We start from the raw sequence: 22,781 nt of genomic DNA, 5'->3' as shown, positions 1-22,781 counted from the left end.
TCTGGAGACAATTTTTCTTTTTTGCTTCTATGTATTGTCTAAATTTTCTGCATTGGACATGCAGTTACTTATATAACAGTGAGAATCACTCAAAATGTTTTTCATTCTACGCCATAATATATGTATTTGTTTACAAAATAACATTCCTTTTCCTCATATTAACCTTGCTATAGCTCAGTAGAAGCTCCCTTAGGGGCAGGAAAAGGAAAAAAAAAAAAGTACAAATGCTAATGTTCACTTTAGTGACAGGTTTGGTGGAGGAAAATATTGAAAAGTCAATTATTTGGATAATCCATGGCTTTCAGTTGTTTACACTCTCCTCTGCTACTAGTTCCACTCAGAATTGGAAGCTGAGTAAATGAAATTTGGCAGTGTGCAGTCTGTGCCTGAGGTTCAGATTTTTAGGTCTTCCTCCTAAAGGTGAGATTTCGTCTTTCAGGGAAATGCTTGAAAAATGTTTGCTGTCAAGTGATGTGACGGTAGTTTAGTAGCAGGCAATTTGTTGCAATGGTTTGGGATTGAAGAGACCGTGTAGGTAAGTTCTTTTGCATGAGCTCTTCAACCCACTGGAGGATGTACAATATACGAACAGGATTGTCCCACTCTTCTTTATAGGCGCCGGGATACTGCGGGCAACATTTTGAAATTATTGGATTAGCTACCAGCCTTTGGATAAAGACATCGCCTTCACCAAAGACTTAGGGAGAAATAGCATGAGGCACAGTTTTAATATTTTCATCTTTTCAAAATGGACCAAGAAATGCTTCCCTTACGACTTTCTCCCGCCACAAAGTTCAAATAAAGAGCGGTAAAACCCTTCTTCCGCTTTTCTCTGTGGGCGAGAGTTGACGGACGTAGGTTTCTACCAATTGTACGAGGCCTCCTCGAGCGTGGTCCCGCCTAGTCCGTTTACGAAGGATCAGCCAATGAGAGCGCCGCTGTTTCAGCCAGTGGCGACCAAAGAAAGAAGAAGAGAGGGTATTGGCCGCCGACCGGGACTGCTGCCCAATAGGAGCAGGCCGAGCCCGCAACTCGGGCTGGCGGATTGAGCTGCTCCGGAAGTGGCTGTTGGCGCCAGTCCGGCGAGAGGTTTTCTGAGGAGACGGCAGTTGCTGCGGCGGTCCCGCGAGTCTGACCGCGTCCTTCCGGCTTCAGGTGAGGTGGGTGCTTGCCTCTTCCCAGACCTTGGGCCTCTGCTCCGGGATGAGTTCCCGGGCTGGGTCCATGGACGCGGGGCCCCGGGACGCCCCACGAGATGGGCTGCGGGGTTGCTGGTGAGGGTGGGGGCGGGGAAGGCAGGAACATCGGGGATCCCGGAAGGAGCCGACTTCGCCGCGGGGCCGGAGTCAAAGGTCCCGGGTTGCTCTCCAGGCAGCCGAGCCTCAGACTCATCATCTGCAAATAACTGCCGTCCCGTGGAGCGCCCTCTACTTGCATCACTTTCAAGTTGAACGAAGGACCTATTCTATCCAACTTTACCTCACAGCAACACTGTGACGTAAGCACTTTTATTATCCCCATTTTACAGAGGAGCAAGTCGAATAGGGAACCTTCTAAGGTCCCAGAGGTAGGATGTGACAGAGCAGGGATTTGAACCCAGGTCGGCACGACTCCCCGCCGGCGCCTCTTATTCTTTTAACTGGGAGCCATCATCCTGCCTGGAGCGGACTTTGGTTGAAATCTGAGTGACAAAGCTTGGAAAGATTACGGGAGGTCTAGGACCAGGCTGCTCACGGCCTGGGTGAGCGGGGGTTGCAGCCGACGCACCGCTGCTCAGCCCCAGGCCTGGAGGGATTTGTGTTTCCGCACGTTGATTGGGAAGCTTTGCTCCAGGATGACGCTGGTTAGAGAACTTTCTGCCGGGATGAACATGTTCTGTATCTCTCCTGTCTCTCTCTGTCAATATCGGGTGCTAATATGTTCTTAGTTGTTGGGGGATTTTTGGTTGGTTTTGTGTTTTTAGGTGGATGGTGGGTAATTAAGTAAATATTTAGCATCTGCTCTGTACTTTTTGCTGTGTAGGATACACCGATGAATCAGGTTTGGATTCGGCTCTGGGCCTTTCACGTCTTATCAGAACTGGTTTTTCTCTAATCAGATCTGGCATATGATGGGAAGAAATTTCACTTTTTAATATTTAACCATACTCAGAAGTGCACAGAACAATTTTTAAAAGACCCGTGCATTCACCACCCAGATCTAGCAAATCTTGGCTTTGACTTTTTGATAGAATTCTTTTTTTTTTTTCCCTTAAAAAAAAATTCTGTATTCAAAGCCTCATGTGTACCTCTGCACCCTTCCTCTCCTGAATTTGGTATTTTTCATGCCTGGGCTTGTTTTATACTATCTTATATCTATAAATCCATATAGTAGTGTGGTTTTGCATATTTTATAAGTGTCCTAAAATTGGAATTAATAATGGAGGTTGTTCTGTAACTGATATAATTTTTGAGGAAATTTATCGTGTTGGGGTTCTTAGAAGAGAGTTTATGGTTACATCTTGACCAGAGGTTTTGTTTCACTTTCTTCTCCATTTTGAGTTCTCTCATTCTTTTTTTTTTTTTTTTTTTATTTATTTATTTATTTTTATGACTGTGTTGGGTCTTCGTTTCTGTGCAAGGGCTTTCTCTAGTTGTGGCAAGTGGGGGGCACTCTTCATCGCGGTGCGCGGGCCTCTCACTATCGCGGCCTCTCTTGTTGCGGAGCACAGGCTCCAGACGCGCAGGCTCAGTAGTTGTGGCTCACGGGCCTAGCTGCTCCGCGGCATGTGGGATCTTCCCAGACCAGGGCTCGAACCTGTGTCCCCTGCATTGGCAGGCAGACTCTCAACCACTGTGCCACCAGGGAAGCCCGTTCTCTCATTCTTGTACTTCAGTTAATCAAGTATTCTAGCTTGAGCTTTTAATATTATTATTATTTTTTAACTGTCTTTTGTTTTCTGAAAGAGTTACTCAGGTTTATCTTCCAGTCCTTCTATTAAAGCATTTACTTTGGCTGTAAATTTTCTTTTCTAAGAGCTCTTTCTTGTTTTCTGATTTAATCTTTTTTTCCTTGGCATTCTTTTAAGTTTGGATTTATTTCTTTATTTATTTACTTATTTCTGTTTCTTGCATTGTATTCCTTTCTTTTCTCCGAGTTTCTTCTCTTTGTCTGCTTTGGTCTCTTTCTCATGTTGGAGGCTTTTCTTGAATGTCAGTTGTTCTTTGGCTATTTGTTCATTTTGAGGAGAGACCCCCAGAAAACTGATTGGAAGCTCTGTATGAACGACTGAACCTTACCAACCAATGGACTTTTACTGTTAGATGTACGGGCAGAGACCCAGCCATTTTCTTGAGAGTCAGAGCTGTCAGTTATTTATAGATCTTTCCTCTTGAGCTGGTTTTCTCTAGGGAACAATCCTGTAATCTCCTGCCTTGAGGCATAGAGAATGTATGTAAACCAGAATATTGCGTTCTGGATTTGTGCAGCCGGGGAGAAGGGTTGGAAGTGTCTCACACTTGTGAAAGTTTGTAGACTTTCACTTAACTCTTTGTTTTCACTGCTGGTCTTAAGTCTGTCTGGTTCAAACCTCCAGTTGTCTGCAGCATAGGGGGAGGGGTTTTTTGATTGTTTGCCTGAGGGACAGATTAACTACTTTCACAGCCTTTCCATCTCCGTCTTACAATGCTGTCTTCTTTGGTACGTGGTTTTTACAGTCCCCTCAGTGGAAATTAGCTTGCTTCTTAACAGCACACAGTCCTACCAGTTATCAGTCCGAAAAACTGATTTGTGTGTCTCATACTCTCTTTGCCTTGTACTTGTGGATCCACTACTTTCAGTAGTTCAGTCTTCTTATTTTATCGATCTATTTTTTAAATTAATTAATTAATTTTTTATTTATTTATCCTGTGCGCGGGCTTTTCTCTAGTTGCAGCGAGCGGGGTCTACTCTTGGTTGCGGTGCACGGGCTTCTCATCATGGTGGCTTCTCTTGTTGCAGAGCACGGGCTCTAGGCACGCGGGCTTCAGTAGTTGCAGCATGTGGTCCCTAGAGTGCATGGGCTTCAGTAGTTGCAGCACACGGGCTTCAGTACTTGTGGCTTGCGGCCTCTAGAGCACAGACTCAGTAGTTGTGGCGCATGGGCTTAGTTGCTCTGCAGCATGTGGGATCTTCCTGGACCGGGGATCAAACCTGTGTCTCCTGCGTTAGCAGGCTTATTCTTAACCACTGTGCCACCAGGGAAGTCCCTAGATCTATTTTAAAGGATAGTGCTGTGATCACATGACTTCATGTTTTCAAAGGGCAAACAGGAAAACTGGTTATAAGTACTTATTTTGGAAAAAAAAAATCGAACAAAATCATCTCTTTAAGTTTCCCAGTTTTGCCAACAATGATCTTAAACAGAAATATTAAAGAACAGATATGATTAGATAAAACATGTCTTATAGCTGATATATTTTACTAATACTTACAAATATTGTTTTCTCAGTGATGGCTCATGAAGCAATGAAATATGATCTTCAGGTGCAGTTAGAACATGGTGCTGCACAACAGCCTGCTTCTCCTGAAGTGGTCAGTGGCCAAGGGGGACCACCCCTGCTCCAGCCTTCTCATACTGAGGTGGTCAGCAGCCAGGAAGGACCACCCCTGTTTGAGCTTGCACCTGCTGCAGTGGTCAGCAGCCAAGGGGGACCACCCCTGCTCCAGCCCTCTCCTGACGAAGTGGTCAGCAGCCAAGAGGGACTGCCCCTGCTTCAGCCTGCTCCACAGGTGTCCATTGATGTGACAGAGGAGCTCCCAGGAGAAGAGACTGTGGAGAACATCAATCCAGGAGTTTCAGAGGAACGTAGGCAGGAATCTGGTGCTAACCACACTGCCCAAGTATCTCCATTGGATTCAACGAACGGCTTCATCAATGGGCTGCGGAGACTTCATGGCATGCTGGAAATCCTGAGACCAGCTTTGGAACACAGGGTGGGGCCAGTGAGAACTAGGAGGAGGAGGCGTTCTGCTTCACAGAGGGCAAGAGCTGGAGGGTCTCACAGGACAAACAATGCCAGGTAAATACATGTATAAACAGTAGGATTAGTGCCAGATTGGGAATTATGAACCTTAGGCCCTGATCGTAGCCCCAGTGCTGCCAAGAATTGGCATTGTGACTTGGCAAGTCAGGTGACCTTTCTGAACCCCCGTTACCTCATAAGTCAGATGAAAATAAAAGTGCTTGCCTTATTTACTTCACAAAGTAATGGAGGGGATAAGTTACACTGATATGTTTTGAAAACTCGGTGGTAGTTTGTTGGCAGCGTTTTCTGTAGAGGCTGGCTTTTCTTTAGATCATTTGTCTCGTGTACATTAAAAAAATATTTAACTTTCAAGGCTACTCCACTCGCCCAATTTCATTGTTCTCCACTTAGTGGTGCAGTAGATTTCAGAAGATGGGCAGGCTGGATTTAGAGAAGCCTTGTGAAAAGTAGAGTGTGAATTAATTTAGAGCTTATCTGACTAAGTGAGAAACATTCTAGCCCTCCTCACCTGATACTGTGTTGTAGAGTTAAAAATAATATTTTTCCATAGGTTTTGGTTTGAATTTGCCTCTTGAAGGGCTTAGCTGTCAAGTCTTTGTGACAGAGTTATTAAGAAGAATAACAATTGTCTATGCCTTACCTGTTTTTTAACTTCCTCCAGCTTTTTTTGAAATACTTTGTTTCACATTTGGGCTTCTAAGTACCTTCATAATGTTGAAAGAGATTGAATTCAACCTTTTCATTTTAAATATGAAGGAAACTTGGACCCTGAGAGAGTGGTTTGTTCAGGGTCTCATAGTGACAGCACAGAGGAGGTTAGAGCTGGCTTCAGTCAGACCTATTTGTTTTCTAACACTGAAAATAATGAGGTGACAATAAAAAGTGGTAGCTGGGCCATCTATTACTTATGTTTTACAAATGAGGAAGATGATGGGGTGATTTGTGTTTTGACTGGGATAACTCTGGAACTGGACTGTACCTTCTGATTCTGGATTTCAGCATCCTTTTCCATGGATCCTGCTGATTACTGTATCAGGGCCTGCTATTACTGTGACTTCAGTCTCTGTAATGCCTGGTCACTGCTGGATGTGATGCATCAGGGGTGAGAGGTGCCCAGTTCTGTGTTGACAAGAGTTGCAAATGCATGCTACTCTGTTATTTTAAGATGCCGTTTACTCGGATTTTGAAAGCAAAGTAGGATTTCATACATTTGTGTCATAGGCGAAGGTACCTTGTAGTGCAATTTGGGGACCCTGTTGAAGTAAGGGGGCTGAGAGTTGAGAGTGGTGTCCCCAAGAACTGTCAAGAGGCCTCTTGCAGTAGTCCTCACGCTTGGTTGTTCATCCACTCATGAGCAGGCGGGACTGGAGATTGCTCTTGGTTGGGGACTTTTGTGTTAACCAGTTCACAGGAGAGTGACACTTATAAACCAGATGCCAATTTACAGAGAAAATTAGAAACACCACAGAGACCAAATTCTCTTGTTGGCATGGTCAGCATGATTCTCCTAGGGGATGCTGCCACACAGAAGCCAGACTCTAATCAGAAAATAGCTTGATGTTTGTAGAATCTCTGCTCAGGGACTGAGCTACAGAATTTAGATGTTAAATGATGTCAGTTAAGCTATTTGACTGACGGTCATATGTTTGTCTCCACAAAGAGAATAAACCTTAAAGGCAAGGGATTATGCAGTTCAGAGAGAACATGGATTCTGGAGCCAGATAAATGTGGCGTTAAAATTTTTTTCCTTTAAATTGTGTTGTAAACAAATTCCACACTAAATTCACATAAAAGTCTGAGCTTTTCCAGGACTCATTGCTTATACCTTCTGAATTTCTTGAGGTGAATTTCTCATTATGGTGTTTGGCATTACTCACCTGACAGACCATTCCTGGGCCAGGTGCTGAGAGCCTGGGCCAAGGTGAGCAGCTTTTGCCTCAGACTCCACCAAGAAGCCAAAATTGGGGAAACCTGCATAGTGGGATATTTTTCCCAACTACTTCTCAGCCAAGGTCACAAACTCCTTTCCTGTTTCTTTGTTTGAGGCTGCTTGATTCTGACAGCCAGCATCATCACTTATTCATCAAATACTTGTAACACTCCACTATGTGGGACTGAACTTTTGCCTTGGAGATACATTGGTGAACAGGACAGATCAGGGTACCTTTTCTCTTGGAGCTTATGGAATCTAGGACTACAGAGGGTAAGCAAGGGGCAAGAACTTACTATACTGTTATGTAATGCAGAGATGGTAAGTGCAGGAAAAAAGGAGAATTTCTTGGGTTCCAAGACTGTACTCCTAGCACTGCCTCCCAGTTGCTCTTCATAGTTTCTCTTTTATATGTCCCCACCTGACCTTGGAAATGCCTAGTTTGCTATGTAAAAGCAATATTGATGAGTGATTTTTTAAAAAATAGTCAATCACTTAATTTTTTACTGGTTTCTATGCAGAATGCTATTGATATGCATGTAATAGCCTAACTTTATTATGTATTTCATTTGGTTAAAATGTTCTTAGGAAATACTGTTCTTATATTCTTATTCTCATGAGTAGCTATAGCTGCTGTTCATGCACAGTTCATAAAATAAGTTTGTAAACTTGGTTAGCATTTTTTTTGAAAAGGAAACCTGAGTGACATCAGTGAAAACGGCAGAGTAAGGACCTCAGAAAATTCTCTCCATAAAATCATTGAAACAACTGGCAACATTTATCAAAATCAACTTTTTCAGTACTCTGGAAATTAACCAAATACTTGTAGCAATTCAGTGAGTGATTCATAAAGAAAACCAGCTGAATCTCAGAACTGTGAGCTTTGTGGCATTCCCTATTCCCATCCCTCTCTTCAGCTTCATAGTAGTCTTTTTTTTTTTTTAATATTTATTTATTTATTTGGCTGCATTGGGTCTTAGTTGCAGCATGTGGGATCTTTCATTGCGGCACGTGGGCTTCGTTGCCCCACAGCATGTGGGATCTTAGTTCCCCGACCAGGGATCGAACCCATGCTCCCTGCATTAGAAGGCTGATTCTTAACCACTACTATGGAGGGACTTACTATGAAGTCCCTCCATAGTAGTCTTGAAAACTAAATGCCTGCAATCACAATGAAAAGGCAGCAGCCTGGAAGCAACTAGAGAGAGTAGAATGGAATTGGAGGTCCTTCAAAGCCTCATCCCCAGAGAATTCTCTTTCTTTGACCTGTTTGTTGGTTTCCTGGAAGATCCCACTTGAAAGGCAATCCCTGGCTTGTCCAGTTCGAAAATTCTAAAGCCTTTTCCCCAGGGTCTGCCTGTGGCAGTGGATGACCATTGGGGCAAACATTAGACTAACCAAAAAGCTTAAAAGGAAAAGGTGGAGAATGAGATCTTCCTATGGGGTTTTGAAAAGTTCTGACATATTCCTGGGAATCTAGAAGGCCACATACATGCCCAGGGCTGTGTGCAGCTGGGCCCACAATCAGGAAAGACCTAGGAAGGCACTAAGCTCTCAACTCTGGCTGACCTTGAGGCTCTGCGTAAGCAGGAAATGAAGGCTAAGGCAGAGTTGTCACCTGCCTGGCTGATTATTGATGATGTGTCCCAACACACACATCAAGTCCCTCAGCAAAGACTGGGAGGTAGATACTGATTCCAAGTGTTTAAGGAAATCTCTATCTAGTCATGAACTGAACACCAAGCTAACCAAACAGAAACTTCAGTGGCCACACACAACAAAGAATGCAAACTTTATAGAATTACTTCAGAAAAGTCACTAAACCAACAGTAATAGCTATAAGAAATAGCAACAACAACAAACCCTGGGAATGGGTGAAATCTCATTTCCAGAGTTACCACATTATATTATTTGAAACGTCCAGTTTTCAAGAAAAAATAAAACATGTAAAGAAAGTATAACCAATACACAGGAAGAAAAAATAGAAACTGTACATGAAGAAGCCAAGATGTTGGACTTACTAGACCAACTTTAAATCTGCTATTTAAATATATTCAAAGAACTAAAGCAAAGTATAAAACAACAAAATAGACAATATCAATAAAGAGACTGAAGTTATAAACTGTACAAAATAGAAATACTGGAGTTGACACAGTAAATGGAAAAAAATCACTAGAGAGCTCAACAGCAGGTTTGAGCAGGCAAAAGAGAGAACTTTTGTCCTTCTTTGACATTTTTGACTTGAAAAGTGGCTTAAAATAAGAGGTGAGACAATGATGACCATAGCCAGGCTTCATACCTTCAAAAGACCTTGGTCTTAGTAGCTGCAGCAGCAGAATCCCATGAGGCCATATTTGATCAATAGGGCCCTTTTTTGTCTTGCCCACTCTCTTTTCAACCCCCTAATATCAGCAGACAAATTGCTGAGTCAGCCCTCCCTCCCTCCCTCCCTTTCTTCCTTTATATTAATGAGTCACGTCTTTAAAAGGTATTGACAAAAGAAATGCCAGTAAAGTAGGATTAGCTTTTAGCAGAGGGGTCAGGCTTCAGTGTGGGCTAATGGAATACTTGAGTTGAAAGAGCATGTCTAGTCCAGTCAGCACCTGCCTGAATCTCTATTCCTACTTCAGCGTTCAAAGGCAGCATTTAATGGCCTGGTGATGTGTTAAAATGACTAGGATTTACCTCCAAAATACTGTGGATTATTCTTGTGATGATGGTATGTTGTACAAGAATTTTGTTGTCTTTCTGCATATATAGGTTGAGAACACCGTTGGATGCTTACTTTCAAGTGAGCAGGACGCAGCCTTATTCGCCAGCCACCTCTTATGATTCAGAGACTAGGAATCCTGTTTCTGAAGACTTGCAGGTATCAGGTAGTTCTGACAGTGACAGCTCCACAGAGAATGAAGAGGGAGTTGTCCAGGCAGAGGAACCTGGAGCTGTTGTTTTAGAAGGTGAGTGTTTTATCCAGATTTGATTCACAAGGTCAACATCCAGAAAGCGTAGACTCCAGAAGGCTAGAAACTCTAGACTTGTGTTTTGATACCTTCCCTTTTCACCCCAGATGTCATAGATTAATGCTTTATAGTACAGAGCTTTCACTGGCCATAACTATATAGAGAGGATTTGATCTGGCTTGCAATTTAATGTGATTTGTGACCCATTGAGTTGGTCACTTTATAATGGCATTTTACATTCCCTTTCGTTTTCTTAGACAATTGAGAAGGAAGTAGATTATTTAAAAGAAAAGCTTCATAAATTCAGCACCCTGTCTAGTCCGGTACTTTTTAAGTCCTAGTGTAATGTTACATGTTGTGCAAGTGGAACTTTATTTAACAGTAGATGGGCAGAGACCCTTAAGCATATGCTTGTATTAAAAAACTCTCTGGGGACTTCCCTGGTGGCGCAGTGGATAAGAATCCGCCTGCCAACGCAGGGGACATTGGTTCAAGCCCTGGTCCGGGAAGATCCCACATGCCGCGGAGCAACTAAGCCCGTGTGCCACAACTACTGAGCCTGTGCTCTAGAGCCCGCGAGCCACAACTACTGAGCCCGCGTGCTACAACTACTGAAGCCCGCGAGCCTAGAGCCCGTGCTCCGCAACAAGAGAAGCCACGGCGATGAGAAGCCCGCACACCGCAACGAAGAGTAGCCCCCACTCGTTGCAACTAGAGAAAGCCCACGCGCAGCAACGAAGACCCAACACAGCCAAAAATAAATAAATTTATATAAAAAAAAAAAAAGAATCTGCCTGCCAATGCAGGGGACACGGGTTCGATCCCTGGTCTGGGAGAATCCCACGTACTGTGGAGCAACTAAGCCCACGAGCCACAACTACTGAAGCCCACACGCTAGAGCCTGTGCTCCGCAACAAGGAAAGCCACCACAAGGAGAAGCCTGCGCACCACAATGAAGAGTAGTCCCCAGTCGCCACAACTAGAGAAAGTTTGTTGCTCCGCACGAAGACCCAACGCAGCCAAAAATAAATAAAATTAAATCTTTACCCAAAAAACAAAAAACCTATCTGATACCCTACGCTGTGGTCTTCTCACACTAAAGGGAACCAAGGCTTGGAGAAATGGCTTTCCAGGTCTGTGATAGGAAGTATACAAGATGGGCCTAGGGCATTTTATTGTGCTGGAAAGCAAGGAAGCCGTCTGAGTCTTACAGAGTTACGTCAGTAGGCACAGGCACAACCTTGAAAGAGATCCTACTGGCCTAAGTTAGGACAGTTTGAACATTAAAAAGAATAATGAATGTATTCTTAGATTACAGATTGAAATACATCAAATCTGTGTGAATCTATAAATTCATAATTGTGCACTTTTTTAAAAAAAAAAAACCTTACTTATCACCATCATAAGTTATTAGAGTCCTAACTCATTGCTCTGAAAACTGTTGAATAAAGGATTAAGCATTTATCCTGCCTTTCCTATATGAACTGTATTCAGGAAACCAAATAGTTGATGGAGAAGGTCTTTTAAGTGTTTGTTTTTAACACTTTTTTTTTTAGAGTACTTTATGGTTCACAACAAAACTGAAAGGAAGGTAGAGGGATCTCCCTTATACACCTGCCCCCCTCCCTCCCCCACACATACATGCATTGCCTCCCCATTATTGGCATCATTCACCAGAATGGTGCATTAGTTACACACTGTAATCACTCAAAGTGTTTGGTTTACCTTAGGGTTTACTGTTGGTGTTGCACATTCTATAAGTTTGGACAAATGTATAATGACATCCATCCATCATTATAATATCATATACAGTATTTTCAGTGCCCTAAAGATTCTCTATGCTCTGCCTATTCTTCCCTTCCATGCACCCCCTAAGGAAGTTCTTTTTAATAGAAAAATTCCAGCTAGTAATTGTAGCATGAATGATAGGGGGAAAAAATTATCATTTTGTGACTCCTAATTAATTGATGTATCTAGTCAAAGATCATCAGTGACTCTTAAAACCATTAGGTTGGAAGGTTGGTGGGAGTCTTTTTAATAGAGGGACCAGGCTGACACCACCGGAACCCATTTATCAATCTTAGCATTTCAGAAAGTGAAACCATTATATGTGCCTCTTGATGTGCTGCAATCAGAAATGTCCAGGGCTTCCCTGGTGGCACAGTGGTTAACAATCCACCTGCCAATGCAGGGTACACGGGTTCAATCCCTGGTCCGGGAAGATCCCACATGCTGCAGAGCAACTAAGCCTGTGCGCCACAACTACTGAGCCTGCGCTCTAGAGCCCGTGTGCCACAACTACTGAAGCCCACACACCTAGAGCCCGTGCTCCGCAACAAGAGAAGCCACCGCAATGAGAAGCCCACACATCACAACGAAGGGTAGCCCCCGCTCTCCACAACTAGAGAAAGCCCGTGTGCAGCGACAAAGACCCAACACAGCCAAAAATAAATAAATTAATAAATGTCCACACCACCTAGCAAGTACTGTTGCCCCCCATAAAAACCCTGAATGACCTTGAGATTCTAGATATAATAAACAGTTTAGGCAGTTTACAGGAAGGAAATAAAGGAACAAGGTGAGCGATAACTCAAAAATGCAGTCATTCAAATCTAAAATGTAAGACATTCTACAAATGGAACATCTAGGAAAAGGCCTATACATATCTGAAAATCTAATATGTTGTAAAGGGAATATCTCATATCAGTGGGGAAAAAATAGACTTATAATTAATATTATTGTTAAAACTGGATAGCTGGGCTTCCCTGGTGGTGCAGTGGTTGAGAATCTGCCTGCCAATGCAGGGGACACGGGTTCGAGCCCTGGTCTGGGAAGATCCCATGTGCTGCGGAGCAACTAGGCCCGTGAGCCACAACTACTGAGCCTGCGCATCTGGAGCTTGTGCTCCGCAACAAGAGAGGCCGCGACAGTGAGAGGCCCGCGCACCACGCTGAAGAGTGGCCCCCGCTCGCCGCAACTAGAGAAAGCCCTCACACAGAAACGAAGACCCAACACGGCTATAAGTAAATAAATAAATAAATAAAAATTTTTTAAGCAAAGTGTTACTCTTTTAAAAAAAAAAAAACAACTGGAAAACAAATTTGGATTCGTTCCTCATACTATAAACCAGGATATAAGAGGTCAGAGATCTAGTGTGGAAAATGAAACCGTTTAGTATTAGAGGAATACATGAGTGATAAAATCTAGGAGTAAGGAGTACTTCAAAATATAGAAGAACTATAAGAAAATTACATAAAATTTAAAAAAAAATTATGACAGTAAGCCAGCATAGATACTTTGTTTCCACTTATGTAAAATGTCCAGAAAAGACAAATCTATAGAGACAAAGTAGATTAGTGGTTGCGTAAGGGCTGCTGGTACAAATGGGGAATGATTCTAAATTGGTGTGATGGATATTTTGGGGGTGATAGAAATGTTTTAAAATTGGATTGTGGTAATGGTTTTACAACTCTGTAAATAAGTTTAAAAATATCTTGAGGAAGTAGTTGGTCAAATCTAGGATGTAGGACATTTCACAGGACCAATGACCAGATTTCTCCAACAAATCAGTGACAAAACAGGTGAATTTTAATTTAGAACTTCTCTTAATCAAAAGACGTCATTAAAAGAGTGAAATGGCAACCCACTGACTAGAGAGAACATTCATAATACATATATCCAGAAAAGGGCTTATATCTAGAATACATAAGTAACTTCTACAACCTTATAGAAAAATGGGCCGAAGATTTGCAAAGATACTTCCAAAACAAGATAGCTAAATGGCCAATAAATATATACAGAGACTTGATTAGTCATCAGGGAAATACAGATTAAAACCACAGTGTGGTAACTGATATGCACCCACCGCAACAGCTAAAATTTAAAAGATTGACAATATCAAGTATTGGGAAGGATATAAAGCAACCAGACCTCTCACACAGTACTGGTGGGAGTGTAAATTTTTTTTTTTTTAATGCTGCTTATAAGAGGTTCACTTTATTTTTTTATTGAAGTATAGTTGATTTACAATGTTGTGTTAATTTCTGCTGTACAGCAAAGAGATTCAGTTATACATATATATATGTATATTCTTTTTTTATATATTCTTTTCCATTATGGTTTATCATAGGATATTTATTTATTTATTTATTTTTGGCTGTGTTGGGTCTTTGTTGCTGCACGTGGGCTTTCTCTAGTTGCGGTGCGTGGGCTTCTCATTGCTGAGAATGGGCTCTAAGCGTGTGGGCTTCAGTAGTTGTGGCACGTGGGCCAGTAGTTGTGGCACATGGGCTTAGTTGCTCCGTGGCATGTGGGATCCTCCCAGACCAGGGATTGAACCCATGTCCCCTGCATTGGTAGGCAGATCCTTAACCACTGCGCCACCAGGGAGGTCCCTCTTCGGCCCATTTTTTGATTGGGTTGTTTTTTTGTTGTTGAGTTGTATGAGCTGTTTGTATATTTTGGAAATTAAGCCCACGTTGGTCGCATCTTTTGCAAATATTTTCTCCCATTCTGTAGGTTGTCTTTTCATTTTGCTTATGGTTTCCTTTGCTGTGCAGAAGCTTGTAAGTTTGATTAGGTCCCATTTATTTATTTTTGTTTTTATTTCTATTGCTTTGGGAGACTGACCTAAGAAAACATTGGTATGATTTGTTTTGCCTATGATCTCTTCTTAGGAGTTTTATGGTGTCATGTTTTCTGTTTAATTCTTTGAGCCATTTTGAATTTATTTTAGTGTATGGTGAGAGGGTGTGTTCTAACTTCATTTATTTATGTATGGCTGTCCAACTTTCCCAACACCACTTGCAAAAGAGACTGTCTTTTTCCCATTGTATATTCTTGCCTCCTTTGTTGAAGATTAATTGACTGTAGGTGGGTGGGTTTATTTCTGGGCTCTATTTTCTGTTCCATCGATCCATGTGTCTGTTTTTGTGCCAGTACCATGCTGTTTGGATTACTGTAGCTTTGTGGTATTGTCTGAAGTCTGGGAGGGTTATGCCTCCTGCTTCGTTCTTTTTCTTCAGGATTGCTTTGGCAGTTCTGGGTCTTTTATGGTTCCATATAAATTTTAGGATTATTTGTTCTAGTGCTGTGAAAAATGTCATGGGTAATTTGATAAGGATTGCATTAAATCTGTAGGTTGCTTTGGGTAGTATGGCCATTTTAGCAATATTAATTCTTCCAGTCCAAGAGCATGGGATATCTTTCCATTTCTTTGAATCATCTTCAGTTTCCTTTATTAATGTTTTATAGTTCTCAGTGAATAAGTCTTTCTCCTCCTTAGTCAGGTTTATTTCTAAATATTTTATTTTGGGGGGTGTGATTTTTTTCTTTCTTCTTTTTGGCCGCACAGCATGCGGGATCTTAGTTCCCCAACCAGGGATTGAACTCATGTCCCATGCAGTGGAAGTGCGGAGTCTTAACCATTGGACTGCCAGGGAAGTCCCTTGCAGGTGTGATTTTTAAAAGGTATTGTATTTTTACATCCCCTTTCTGATACTTCATTGTTAGTGTAAAGAAATGCAACCGATTTCTGTATGTTAATCTTGTATCCTGCTACTTTGCTGAATTCGTTTATCAGTTCTGGTAGTTTTTGTGTGGAATCCTTAAGATTTTATATACATAGTATCATATTATCTGCATATAATGACAGTTTTACCTCTTCCCTTCCGATTTGGATACCTTTTATTTCTTTTTCTTGTCTGATTGCTGTGGCTAGGACTTCCAGTACTATGTTGAATAGAAGTGGTGAGAGTGGGCATCCTTGTCTTGTTCCAGATTTTAGCAGGAAGGCTTTCAGCTTTTCACCATTGAGTATTATATTGTCTGTGAGTTTGTCATAAACAGACATGTTTATGACAAAAAACGTGTTCTTTTTTTTTTTTTTTTTTTTTTTTTTTTTTTTTTTTTTTGCTGTGCTACATTTACCATCTTTACTAGAACACAGTAACATGGCCTCTGGTACATAGTGTTGCTTTTGATCTGGCATTATTTATTTATTTTTTAACATCTTTATTGGAGTATAATTGCTTTACAATGGTGTGTTAGTTTCTGCTTTATAACAAAATAAATCAGTTATACATATACATATGTTCCCATATCTCTTCATGTTCTTGTTTTTTGAGGAAGGCATGTATTGCTTGAACTTCCCTGTAAGACCTGCTTTTGCTGCATCCCATAGATTTTGTATGGTTGTGTTTTCATTGTCATTTGTCTCAAGGTATTTTTTAATTTCCTGTTTGATTTCATTGTTGACCCATTGGTTGTTTAGTAGCATGTTGTTTAGTTTCCATGTAATCGTTTTTTTCTCATTTCTTTTTCTGTGGTTGATTTCTAGTTTCATGCTGTCGTGGTCACAAAAGATGCTTGAGATAATTTCAAAAAATATCAATTAAGTCTAACAGTTCTGTTGTATCATTTAGGATCTCTGTTTGCTGTATTGATTTTCAGTCTAGAAGATCTGTCCATTGACGTGAGTGGGGTGTTAAAGTCTCCTACTATTATTGTATTCCTTCCTGTCAGTCTCTCCCTTTATGTCTGTTAATTGTGTTTTATGTATTTTGATGCTTCTATATTAGGTGCATATATGTTGACGAGTTAAAATCCTCTTCTTGTATTGATCCTTTTTATCATTAGATAGTGTCCTGTATCTTTCCTTATGGCCTTTTTCTCAAAGTCTATTTTGTCTGATATGAGTATTGCGACCCCCACTTTCTTATCATTTCCGTTAGCATGATATATCTTTTTCCATCCCCTCACTTTCAATCTGTATGTGTGCTTTGCCCTAAAGTGGGTCTCTTGTAGGCAGCATATTGTAGGCTCTTGTTTTTTTTTATCCAGTCTGCCACTCTGTGTCTTTTGATTGGAGCATTTAGTCCGTTGACATTTAAAGTAAATTTTTTTTTTTAAGAAATGTACCATTTATTTATTTTTTAATGTTACAGTTTATTATTTTCTCAATTTTTAAAATTTAAAAAATTTATCTTTATTTTTTTTGGCTCTGTTGGGTCTTCATTGCTGTGCACGGGCTTTCTCTAGTTGCAGCGAGTGGGGGCTACTCTTCATTGTCGTGCGCAAGCTTCTCCTTGCAGTGGCTTCTCTTATTGTGGAGCATGGGCTCTAGACGCACAGGCTTCAGTAGTTGCAGCACATGGGCTTAGTTGCTCTGTGGCATGTGGGATCTTCCTAGACCAGGGATCAAACCCCTGTCCCCTGCGTTGGCAGGCGGATTCTTAACTACTGCACCACCAGGGAAGTCCTTAAGGTAATTATTGATAGATACGTATTTATTGCCATTTTAAACCTTGTTTTCCCATTGATTTTATATTTCTTCTTTGTCCCTTTTTTTCTTTTTGTTTTTCCTTTTGTGGTTTGATTCTTTTTATTATTATTATTAATTTTTATTGGAGTATAGTTGATTTACAATGTTGTGTTAGTTTCTGCTGTACAGCAAAGTGAATCAGTTATACATATACATACATCCACTCTTTTTTAGATTCTGTTCCCATATAGGTCATTAGAGAGTATTGAGTAGAGTTCCCTGTGCTATACAGTAGGTTCTTATTAGTTGTCTATTTTATATATAGTAGTGTGTATTTGTCAATCCGTCTCCCAATTTATCCCTTCCCCCTGATTATCTTTTGTATTATACTTATGTTCTCTTCTTTTTGTGTATGTTTTTAATTTGTGGTTACCCTGTTTTTCAAGTGTAGTAACCCTTTCCTATATCTGCTTGCCTTAGACTGGTAGTCATATGGGCTCAAATACATTTTAGGAAATTTTTTTTTAAAAATCTACATTTTCTTACTCTTCTCCCGCACATTTTATGATTTTGATATCCTCTTTTACATCAAAACGTAAATTGGTACAAACATTTTGCTAGTATTGTTATAAACTCACTATATATATATAGAACCAGTGGCTCAACAATTTCACTTTTAGGTATATAGCCAAGGAAATGAGTACATGTGTTCATGAACGACATGTACAAGAATGTAATAACACTGTTTGTAATAGGAAAAAACTGAAAACTATCCACAAACCCGTTAGCAGTAGAATGGATAAATAAATGTTATATATTTACGCAGTAAAACACTGTACAGAAGTGAAAATGAACTACAACTCCACACATTAGTATGGAAAAATTTTGCAAAGAATGTCAAACAAAAGTAGCAGAAAGTGGGTAACTCAGATGCCATTTATATACAAAAACAGGCAAAACCAGTAGATGGTGTTAAAGTTTAGTAAAGTAGTTACTTTTGGGGGCAAGGTCACCTCCCTGCCTGTCACCCAAGATAAAAGGACATAAGGGTATAAGGGGCACTCTTAGGGTCGTTGGTGATGTTCTGGTTTATAGTTCAGTTTGTGAAAATACAGTAAAAATATTTATGGTACACTTTTCTGTATGCATATTACATTTCAATAAAAGATTTTTTTTTTAAAAGAGCCAATTTGAAGGGATTCTCTCTGGCCTACGATGGAACAATTTGAGCCTCAAAAAGAAAAATGACTAAAAGTTAAGATTACTATCTTGACCATTAATGGAAGCTGTGAAAGGTTGTTGAGGAACCAGATAGTCTAGGGGTCAGACTGACATCACCTGAACCCAGTATGAGCCTCCTGGTGTACTGCTATCAGAAGCACAAAACCTAAGTTTCTTGCTGCCCTTCCTCTTTCCAAAAAACAGAATTGAATCTACAAAAACATCTAGGTCTAACGGCCAGTTTATAGGAAAGGCAGGCAGTGGAGCAGTAAGTAAGGAATACCACAGGAAGCAATCAGCCAAATCCAGGATGTAGGACATTTTATAAGACAAATGATCAAATCTCCCTCAACAACTCAGTGACAAGGAGGGGATAGAAATAAGTGAAGGAGAATTGTTATAAATGAAAAAGACTTAAGAGACATAACAATCCAAGCTCACTGTTTGGAGACCTTGTTTGGATCCTGATTGGAATAAATCTGTTGTAAAGAGCAACTTTAAAGCAATTGGGAGGGACTTTCCTGGTGGTCCAGTGGTTAAGACTCTACGAGGGGCATGGGTTCGTTCCCTGGTTGGGGAAGATCCTGCATGCCTCACTATGTGGCCACAAAAAGCAACAACAACAACTGGGAAATTTTGAGTACAAACTGGGTGTCTGGGATGGTATTGAAGGATTATTGTTAACTTTGTTAGATATAGTATTATTAATTTTGTTAGGTATAGTGTTTATGTAAAAAAAAAAAAAAAGTCCTTATCAGTGAGTGCTACAAAAGTTTTTCCAAGTGAAACCACATTTTAGGGTTTGTTATTAGGAAAGAAAATAATGGGAATGGGGGCTTATTTGGAACAAGATTGGCAAAATATTATTTTTGAAATGGGTGATGGGTACTTGTGGGTTAGTTTACTATTCTGTCTACATTTAAAAATGAATTCATTAGGACTTCCTTGGCGGTCCAGTGGTTGGGACTCCATGCTTCCACTGCAGGAGGCGTGGGTTCAGTCCCTGGTCAGGAAACTAAGATCCCAGGTGCTGCACAGCCAAAAAAAAAAAGGATTCATTGATGCTACTTGGGGAAATTGTCATTCCTTTTACAGCAACAGTATCAATTAGAAACGGAAAGCTGTGGTGAGTCAGGCTCTCCTGCTAGCCTCATACCTGACTTATATCTTCTTTTACATATTACCTATCCCATCATTTCTGGAAACGACTTGGCAGAGCAACTAGGAGGTAACGACTTGGCAGAGCAACTAAGAGATATGTCAACAGAGCAAGAAGTTACATGTATCGGTGGAGGAGAGACTCTCCCCAAACAGGTAATATGAACATCCTTTTAAATGAGAGGTTTCGATTTACATTTAAAAAGGCAGCTGCAGATTAAAGTGGAAAGCCCACAGACTTTGTAGGCAAGGGGTCCAGGTGTAGATCCTATACAAGTTACTCATTATTTGTGTGACTGCCTCCCCTTAGGTTTAAAAACATGGGGTAGGGGAAGATGTGAGGAGAACTTGTCCTGTCCACCTAACAAGGTTAAGTATCAGTTAAAGTAGTAGATATGAATGCAGTTTATGAACTGTCTGGCAGAAAGATTGCTATGAGATAAACAGTTTTTATTTTTAAAAATTACAAATATCACTGTCCTTAATCTGAGACTTATTTATACCAACTGTGGACCCTGCCAGTTCCAAAACATCATTGATCCACTTTTTGCAAGTTTCTGTTTTTATTTATTCTCTCTAGAAAAGTTACTCTCATATAAATTTACTTATGTGTATAAATGTTTTTTCTTTATTTATTGAAATATAGTTGATGTACAGTAGTCTGTTAGTTTCAAATGTACTGCAAAGTGACTTGACATTTGCATACATTATGAAGTGATCACCACAATAAGTTTAGTAACCATCTGTCCCCATACAAAGTTATTACAATATTACTGACCACATTTTTCATGCTATATATTACCTCCCCATGGTTTATTATTTTATAACTGGAGGTTAGTACCTGTTAATCCCCTTCACCTATTTTGCCATACCCCACTCCCTTCCCTCTGGCACTCACCCATTTGTTCTCTGTGTCTGTTAGTCTGAGTTTTTTTGTTTTGTTTTATTTTTCAGATTCCACATGTAAGTGAGATCATATGGTGTTTGTCCACACTCCATACTGTTTCCTATAGTGGGTGCACCAATTTACATTCCCACCAACAGTGCATGAGTGTTCCCTTTTCTCCACATCCTCGCCAATGCTTGTTATTTGTTGTCTTTTTGATGATAGCCATTCTGACAGGTATAAGGTGGTATCTCTTTGTGGTTTTAATTTGCATTTCCCTGATAATTAGTGATGCTGAGCATCTTTTGTTATGTGTCTGTTGGCTGTTTCTTTGGGAAAATGTCTGTTCATGTCTTTTGCCCATTTTTAATCAGGTTGTTTTCTTGCTGTTGAGTTGTATGAGCTCTTTGTTTATTTTGGATATTAACCTCTTATCAGATGTATCTTTTGTTAATGTGTTCTCCAATTCAGTAGGCTGCCTGTTCATTTTGTTGATAGTTTCCTTTGCTGTGCAAAAGCTTTAGTTTGATGTAGTACTGTTTGTTTATTTTTGCTTGCTTCCCTTGCCTGAGGAGACATATTCAAAAAACAACTGCTAGAACCGATGTCAAAGAGCCTACTGCCTATGTGTTCTTCTAGAAGTTTTATGATTTCAGGTCTTATATTTAAATCTTTAGTCCATTTTGAGGTTACTTTTGTATATGATGTGAGAAAGTAGTCCAGTTTGATTTTTTTGCACGTAGCTGTCCAGATTTCCCAACACCATTTATTGAAGAGGCTGTCTTTTCCCCATTGTCTATTCTTGCCTCTTTTGTCGTAAACTAATTGCCCATATAAGTGTGGGTTTATTTCTGGGCTCTCTGTTCTGTTCCATTGATCTATATGTCTGCTTATGTGATAGTACCATGCTGTTTTGATTACTGTAGTTTTGTAGTATAGTTTGAAATCAGGGAGTGTAATATTTCCAACTTTGTTCTTCTTTCTTGAGATTGCTTTGGCTATTTGGAGTTTTGTGTTTCCATACAAATTTTAGAATTATTCTAGTTCTGTGAAAAATGTTATTCATATTTTGACAGGGATTGCATTGAATCTATAGATTGCCTGGCGGGGGTATGATTATTTTAACAGTGTTAATTATTCCAATCCATGAGCATAGTATATCTTTCCATTTGTTTGTGTTGTCTTCAATTTCTTTCATCAGTGTCTTATAGTTTTCAGAGTACAGGTCTTTTACCTATTCAGTTAGATTTATTTCTAGGTATTTTGTTCTTTTTGATGTAGTTCACAAATGGGATTATTTTCTTAATTTCTCTTTCTGATAGTTCATTTTTAGTGTGTAGAAATGCAACAGATTTCCGTAGATGAATTTTGTATCCTTCAACTTTACTGAATTCATTTAAATGTTCTATTTTAAAATTCACACAAGAGGGATTATATAATATCCTGTTCTGAGACTGGTTCCTTTTCCCCCAACTTACTGCATTTTGGAGAGCCTTTTAGTGTCAGTCCATAAAGTTGAATCTCATTCTTATTGGCAGTAATAGCTGCACAGTGTTTTTACATAGGAATACATTTTTAGTTAACTCTTCCCTTGCCATGTACACTATGGTTGTTCCCTTTTTCTTTCTTTCTTTGTTGTTGCTGTTGCTTCCTAATGAGATCATGCTGCACTGAGCATCTTTGTACTATTGTCTTGGCAAATATTTGTGATTATATTCATGGGATATATTTCTAGCAGAGAGATTGGTATATCAAAGGAAAGATGTATGTATTTTTAGTTTTGATAGATAATGCCAAGTTGCCCTCTGGAAAATTTGTGCCAGTTTCTACTTGCAGCAACAGTATGTAAGCATGCCCATTTCTCCCTCACCCTCAGTGCTTGGTGTCATCAGACATCAATTTATGCCATCTAATAGATGAAAAAGTAAAAATGTGGTCTCTTACTTGAATTTTCATTTCTTTAATTATAAGTGAACACTTACTGACCATTTGTATTTTTGTGTGAGTTGTTTATATCCTTTGTTTTTTTCCTGGTATTTTTTTTTCTTTATTCACATGAGCCAGGTATTTTATAGCTACTTGAATTGATTATGGACCTAATTTCGAATGTATAACAAACTTAATATTCCCTGTTGTTATTTAACTGGGTCACTTCTAGTTTTGTTTTGTTTTAATATCTTCATAAATATAGCTCCTTTTTGTCATTTGAATGAAAGAAAATCAAGAATTTTATAAGCTCAAAGGGTAATAATATTTTCATGGCTTATATTACCTTTGACCAGATTGCATTCTGGAAAGAATGGGAAGTGATTCATGGGTGTTGGGGTTTTTCTTTGGCATTTTCAATTGCATTTGTATC

The 22,781-nt window shown here is 40.0% G+C and overlaps 1 protein-coding gene across 5 annotated transcripts in view; it reads left to right on the top strand.

Moving 5' to 3' along the window:
• Positions 1-1,022: 1,022 nt before the first annotated feature.
• RFWD3 (ring finger and WD repeat domain 3) overlaps positions 1,023-22,781 on the top strand; it is a 63,244-nt gene continuing 41,485 nt past the window's right edge. For 4 of the 5 annotated variants that reach the window (XR_014256989.1, XM_082439022.1, XM_082439023.1 and 1 more), the window contains exons 1-4: positions 1,023-1,155; positions 4,469-5,039; positions 9,697-9,893; positions 19,595-19,692. Coding sequence is in view for 4 of the 5 variants with exons in the window: in XM_082439022.1 (XP_082295148.1) it covers positions 4,471-5,039; positions 9,697-9,893; positions 19,595-19,692 (864 nt within the window). In the remaining variant the exon portion in view is untranslated. Of the gene's footprint in view, positions 1,161-4,468; positions 5,040-9,696; positions 9,894-19,594; positions 19,693-22,781 lie in introns of all 5 variants that reach the window. The other variant, XM_082439021.1, reaches the window with a different exon arrangement.

This window comes from Balaenoptera physalus (genome assembly GCF_965194825.1).
Source record: "Balaenoptera physalus genome assembly, chromosome: 19".
Classification (NCBI taxonomy): Eukaryota; Metazoa; Chordata; class Mammalia; order Artiodactyla; family Balaenopteridae; genus Balaenoptera; species Balaenoptera physalus.
The sequence above is the reverse complement of the archived record's forward strand: the minus strand, read 5'-3'. Positions and strand labels throughout refer to the sequence as shown.